Raw genomic sequence first — 7036 nt, 5'->3', positions numbered from 1 at the left:
TGGCGGCTGTGTCCGCCGTCTATGTGACAGCTACTTAAATAAACAGTCTGTGCTAAGCAAGCTATCTTTCAATACTCCCAATACGTAACACTAATAAAGCGTATACACACACTATATCGTGACGTAGGATATCAGCAACCTACACTTACAACTCGCTATATATTTTCACGCTATTAAACTTCGGGGGTAAATAAATTGGAAGAAACCTTCACGTGGGAAAGGGACCACAAACAACAAGATGTCAACATTAAGGAAATAAAGTTATTATGGTAATGGTAATTTTGACATTTGCAATTGAGAATTTAAGAAAGTACACAATAAAATAAAGTTTTTATAATTCCATGCGGATGAAGCCGCACGGGAACAGCTAATATGTCATTCTAAAACTATTTTAAAAGATAAGAAATGGATATCTTTTATATCTTATCCTTTAAAAGTTCCAAATCCTTAACACTAAGAATCTGAGCACGTTTTAATTTGTAAGTTTTGGGGCTTGATGACTGCACCCCTGGATGCAGGGGCGGCGAAGGGGGGTCGCTTCGTGACCGGAATCCAGATTGGGGCCATAAAACCTGGAGGCGGGGCGCCTTCAGGAAATTAGCTGTCACACTTGGTGCCTATTAACGCTTCGTTTATATTCGGGCGCTGATTAACCACGCCTGGAACGCCGATCGTATGCGCCCCTGTCTTTTTAATTGACAACTGAACGTGATAGGTGTACTAGTGGAAGCTCGTATATGTGTTAAAAAGAGAACATATAATTAAAAATCGTATTAATTTAAAATTATCAACTAAAGCCCTAAGGCGTACGCCTGGAAAGTCATTGAAGTGTGATGTTTGTTTGTTTAAATAATAGCTACAGAAAGTAGAGCAAATCAACAAAACAGTGTCACTAAATTGATACAAAATAAATGTTTGATGTTTCGATACGATAAACAGCCACAATTGTATGAATAGTGTTCATTTTCTATTGATAAATAGCAGTCTATTATATTGCAGCGCATTGTCATTGTTTTTGATTTTGTATACATCATAATTTGAGTTAGACTTCACTTTTTAACGTACTTTTTAAAGTGTTAATATTTTTAAAAAAGTGTAATTTTGACAAGAGAATAAAGAAATTGTGTTTTTTTTATTTATAGGAAAACGGTTATGCATCTCTACTGTTACGCGCCATACGAAGGAACCAATAATTTGAAATTGTCACAACATTACTAACTTTAAGATATAGGAGCAGCGGCTTATATAATTTTATAGTAAAACTAGCTTTCGCCCGCGACTCCCTCCGCGTGGAATTTAAAAAAACAAAAGTGAGTAGCCTATGTGTTGTTCCAGACTATCCTTTACATCTACATATACTAAATTTCATCGAAATCGGTTCGGCCGTTTAAGCTACGAACTCTAACAAACATCCATCCATCTAAACTTTCGCATTTATAATATTAGTAAGAAGTAAGATTATAATATTAGTAAAATAAGTATTACAGTTCAATTGTTCAATAGCTTGTTTACAAATTGAAATGGAAAATTGTTTCTAGAAACTTATTGCTTTTCTATTAAATAGAATCGTAACACTTTCATTTGAGTACATTTACAACTTTAGTATAGTATGAATAAACGTCAAGTTACGCAATAAATAAAGGCGGGCGTTTTATTTATTCAGCGCGTCAAGTACAATGTGCTCTTTACTTTATTTTTTTCATATGATTTACTTCTCAAAGTATAATATTAATATATCTAGCGTTTGACAGATCCAGATTGTTTGAATAGGGAATTCTAACATTTTGTCTATTGTGCATAGAGTATTATGTTTTAAACATTATTCAAATATGCAAGATTGTCTACTACTTGTTATGAGAAGGGATGAATCGCATGTAACAAGAAGGTTAGTAATGAATTTGGAGGTACACCGGTAGAGGTAGACCCAGAAAGAGATGGATGGATTGCGTGAAAGGCGACATGATCAAGGAGTGATGACTGAGTTGACGGATGATAATTATTTGGAGGATGAAAACTCGGTGTGCCGACTCTACGGGAGTAAGATAATGCAGGGGAGATGATGATGACAAGATAGTCTATTACTTTTTTAACTTAAGGACTTCAGCGTTTTAATCCGTAGAGCAATATTTATTCCTCCTAAAGTGACTTGACTTTGAAAATTAAATTCTTTACTAATGAAGTTGATGTTGTTAAAAATTGTTGTTCTAATACTGGTTTTAAAAAGATATGCATCTTAAAATAAAGTGTAGATAAATTATTTTACACAAGTTTCAAATGTCATTAAATAAGCGAATTATTTGTAAAAATATTACACCTTTCCATTATTTACATTTCTTAGAATTCGTCAACTTCGCGCAAGCTGACGTCAACGATAGTCGTCTTAGTTTACGAGGAACTGGGAAAACTTCGGGAACAACGTGAGGAATTCTCAGTTCCCGGCGGATTACAAAAGTAACTGGTGATGCGGGCTCTATTGATGAAGGGATGAAATTAAATCCGGAAACAAGCCTTTTGTGTGATTCTACGAATTATGATAATTAGAACACTGTTTCTGAGCATGTAATGCTTTAGTTTTTTAGCTTCGTTACCCTAACTGCCATGCCATTTGTCGTAACGATTGTCTATTGTTTTTTTTTTTATTTTGTTAGTTGTTTTTAATTACACAAAAACATTGACTTTAAATATCCTACAATTTTTTCGCTAAACATTTAAGTTCTTTCAAATATTCCGGTATTTTTGAGACGGAATGGAAATGCAAAAAAATAACTTCTCAAGCTGTATTACCAGGGACGGTGGTAAATTAAGTTTGCGCGAGCTAATTATGAGTAATGAGTTGTTTCTTAGTGCCGTGAGCGATTCGAAATAGTGATGTGCTTTAGGAAAATGGTCTCGACGCGTTTAGGTACCAGATAAAAATAAGTACCAAAATAAACAATCTAATAATTTGTTTCAAATTAGTTTGAATTTGTCTGGAATTATTGTCAACATTATCCACGTTTATTAAGTAAGACTTCGTTACATTTTCTTTTCGGCACAAATAAATGAAATGTTCATAATTAGTCTACAAACCTAGACTATTTATTATAGTTAACTACGGGCCACAGAACTATTAGAATAAAAACAAATATATTTTTAACGAATCTTTTATAAAACAAAATAATTCTTGTTATTTTATTTTGAATAGAAAACTCCTATGAGATTTGTAATAGTAAATGTGGTTTATTAACTTGCTTTGGTTTTTAATATTAAGATTACTTATTTTTGATGTTTCTCGAAAAATATTTAAATCGATAGTGACATAGTTTACAGATCAATAATTTGTTTTCGTTATTTTACAATAAACGTAAAAAGAAGTTGATTTAAATATTTGTCAGTCGACAATCGTTATTTTTTTATCTGTAGTCCATCACTAGTATCCTATAACTGCTGTTGAAGGCTGTAGTTAATTTTTACTTCAGTTTTGAGTTGTAGCGTTTCGTTTCGCGATCTCGCTGTGAATTTAACTCCCGTTTCAATTAGCCGCCGTTTGCAGTAACTCTATTCAAATGGTTATAAAACGTTGGTAAATCTTATATCGCGGTATATAGCAAAATCTACAAACAAATTACTTCTTACTTTATTACAATGACATTTCGTCAATTTGGAAATAAGTACAAATAAAAAATCTTTTTATTGTACCCGTATCCAACAACCAATGTACAAGATATTTCAAGTGCTCGTTAATCTGCTTTGTAACTAACTATTCTCGAAGCAAAATAAAAAGTATCTGAATTTAAACTTTGCAGAAAAATGTCCAACATACACCGAGCATGACAGCTAGAGTTGGTGAACTTTTTGGAGAATAAAATAAAAATAAAAGTGGTACAAACTAGCGTTTTGGAAGTTCGTTAGAGGGCGCGGACACCGCATGGCATGGAGGTGCAATTAGAACAAAGAGTCGAGGGAAAGAGTTACAAGTGACCGCTCCGGGCAATGACTCGACCAATTGCGGTGCGCAGTTTTTCACGTTCCCATCGGCTTTATGGAGATGCATTTCCGAAGTTCGACTTTTACTGGTCGATATTTGACTTTTTGTTGGTACGCCCGAGGTGTTGAACGAGAAGAGATGGTCACGACTGTAGTAAATATCAGTATGGCAGTTTTGCAGTTGATAAAATTTTATCTCAATAGAAAAGACATTTTTGATATGACGTTTAAATCGATGAAAACTCAATTCAATCAGACAGCAGAAAGTTTTGTTTTCAATTTTTAATATAGCTTAATTGGGAACATATGAACCGCTGCAATGTTGAATATTGTCTATTATTGTAAATTATACGTTATTCGATATAGACAAGTGGTTCAAGTTATCTGCAGTAAGTTACAAAGGCAGCTATCGAAGGCTTACGTATAATACGGTAACACATGTCACGTGTACACGAAATTCAGTTTACATGATGTTCGGTAATTAAACGTGCTTGTAACTATAAGTACGGCACAGAGCAATTAAGCTACAGACTCTGCAGGGAGCTTTCTACGCACTACAACCTGCTATATGTATATATTAATAGTTTACTCTGTACACTGAAGAGCAGTTATGGTTCTTACTATATGTTTGCGAGTGTTTCTAACTCGAATTTACTTTGAGCATCCTTAAAATCAACTTTAATAAAACTGTAGGCAGCTGTTCGAGTTTATAAACATAAATAGAAATAGTAATATGTTTTAATACAGAAAATCCTTGTATACATTTTGTTTTATTTTAATTCCTATTACAGTTCACTCTTTAACACATGACCGTGAGATTCTTACGTTACTTAAATTATTTTCACGAAGTACAAACATTAAATATAAAACGTTGATTTTCAAATATAAATTGAACAATATAATAAGAGTATAAATGTTACCCTATCACGTGCATAACTCGAACGAAACTAGCACGAAATTATGAACAAATAGTAGGGGTCGTAGTCCTGTCTCTCACACATCCTAGAGCCTAATTAGTGCAGTTAGTTAGTGAGCTGGTAATTTTAACGAGTACGCATCGCTGTAGAGTTATTAACGAATCACACTCACCGTCGATATTCTAAAGGCTGTGCTGTACGAGCAGGAACCGTGCGAGCCTCTCACTGCGCCCTGTGAACAAATATACAGGCATACTGAATTAATTATATCATGTTTTGTTTTTAAATAAAATAAGTATATGAAATTTTATAGGATAAGGGGGCAAACGTACAGTGGGTCGTGGGTTGAATGATGTCGAGTGTCATAATATGCTTGAAAAACTTTAGAATATTTTGAATATTATTAAAAAAAAAGATGCTTTCCTCAGAACACTTGACATTAAAAACAAACATTGAATAAATTTATTTTAAAAAATATCTTAAACAGTAATTGTAACATGTACTTTTTTTTTTTTTTTAACCTCTAAGCAAAAGGTTAAGTGTAGAAAGTATTTAGAAATGTTCAAAAATGAAATGAAATTTTATTAAATGCAATAATACGATTATCTGTTACTTATTGAACACATAAAATTTTGGTAGGTGATATAAAAATGTTTTAATTGGAATTTTTCATGTATTGAATGATACAGCGTGGGTATTACGATTGGTTGTGACTTCATCTCGAGACGGTAACGCGGCGGGGCGTGCGATTGCCTCATTTTGAAAACAAATATAAAAAAATTGACATGTGTACTCATAAAATTATTATTGAACAATATGAAAATTAAATAATAATATTTGTTAGATTTAGATAGCTTTTATTTTCCCTTCACACAGTTTACATTATTTTTATTTATAAATTGCAACAAAAAACTATTATAAATTTTTCAAATATTTACAACTAGATCTAAAGATATGTTAGTGTTGTTAGTTTATTCACTTAAATGTTTAAATTTTAATATTAGTATGGTTAGTATCACTTTTGATCTTCTGTGTAAGGGCTGCCTAAAGTAGTGAAAGCCTCCTCCAGATTCTTCCATGTAGTCCTGTCCGATGTCAGTCTGGTCGAGCAGTGTCCAGCGATCTTTGCTACGTCGTCACTCCATCTTAAATGTGGTCAACCCTTTCTTCTTTTATTGTTGATAATATTTATTACTTAGATTTAAAAACATTTCATAAACATAGTGGGTTGATTTCACGACAGAATGATTTCATTTCCTCATATAATATCTCCCGAGGCTGTGGCGTTTAACAAAAGGTTTCTGTATAGAAACTGGGGCTGCCTTCATCTTTTTATGAATTCAAAAGAAAACCTGTTTTTTTCGACGTCAAGCGACATCTTCAAGTGTTTCTAGTATTATAATAAAATAAATATTCTACTTTTAACTGTAAAAAGAGGAAATCTAGCAAACTAATAAAAAAATATAATTTATTAATAATAATAATAATCATCATCCTCCTTATCTTACTCCCGAACGGTCGGTGCATCAGGTTTTTGTCTTCCACATAACTCTATCATACATCATCTCAGTCATCACTCCCTTTTTAATCATGTCACCTTTCACGCAATCCATCCATCTCTTTCTACGTCTACCTCTACCGGTGTACCTCAACATTCATAACTAACGTTCTCCTTGTATAATTGATTAATAATACCGATTATATTACCATAAACACAATGTTAAAGTCCCAACTAATTATTGGAAATAATGAAATTTTATTAATTTGAATACCCAGTAATATCGTTACCGTGATGTCATGAGGCTCAATTAGTTAGTTAATTACATTACACGGTCGACTATTATATTTTATGGATTAAAATGTTATCTATACTTATTATAATAAAGCGTGAACACTCACTTTGTTGCCTAAGATGTCAGCAATTACAGGATATTTTTGAACAATTCTCTTTTTAATAAAAAGCCTTACACTTCCGTCACGCTTTAGGCTATATATTTTCACGCCATTAAACTAAGGGGGTAAATATTTTGATAAAAACCGTAATGTGGGAAAGAGACCATACGATACGAGTTGCCAACATCAAAAAGCAAGATTGCCATAGTAAGGTCATTGGTATTTTGACATTTGCTATCAATAAAATTTTCATAATTTCA

The 7036-nt window shown here is 32.8% G+C and overlaps 1 protein-coding gene across 1 annotated transcript in view; it reads right to left on the bottom strand.

Moving 5' to 3' along the window:
* LOC106101372 (carboxypeptidase N subunit 2-like) overlaps window positions 1–7036 on the bottom strand; it is a 210718-nt gene that overhangs the window by 52254 nt on the left and 151428 nt on the right. Inside the window, exon 5 of the mRNA XM_013280572.1 lies at window positions 5056–5115. Within this exon, the coding sequence (XP_013136026.1) occupies window positions 5056–5115 (60 nt within the window). The remainder of the gene's footprint in view (window positions 1–5055; window positions 5116–7036) is intronic.

This window comes from Papilio polytes, unplaced genomic scaffold (assembly GCF_000836215.1).
Source record: "Papilio polytes unplaced genomic scaffold, Ppol_1.0 DF823991.1, whole genome shotgun sequence".
Classification (NCBI taxonomy): domain Eukaryota; kingdom Metazoa; phylum Arthropoda; class Insecta; order Lepidoptera; family Papilionidae; genus Papilio; species Papilio polytes.
This window is presented reverse-complemented; position numbering and strand designations above follow the sequence as displayed.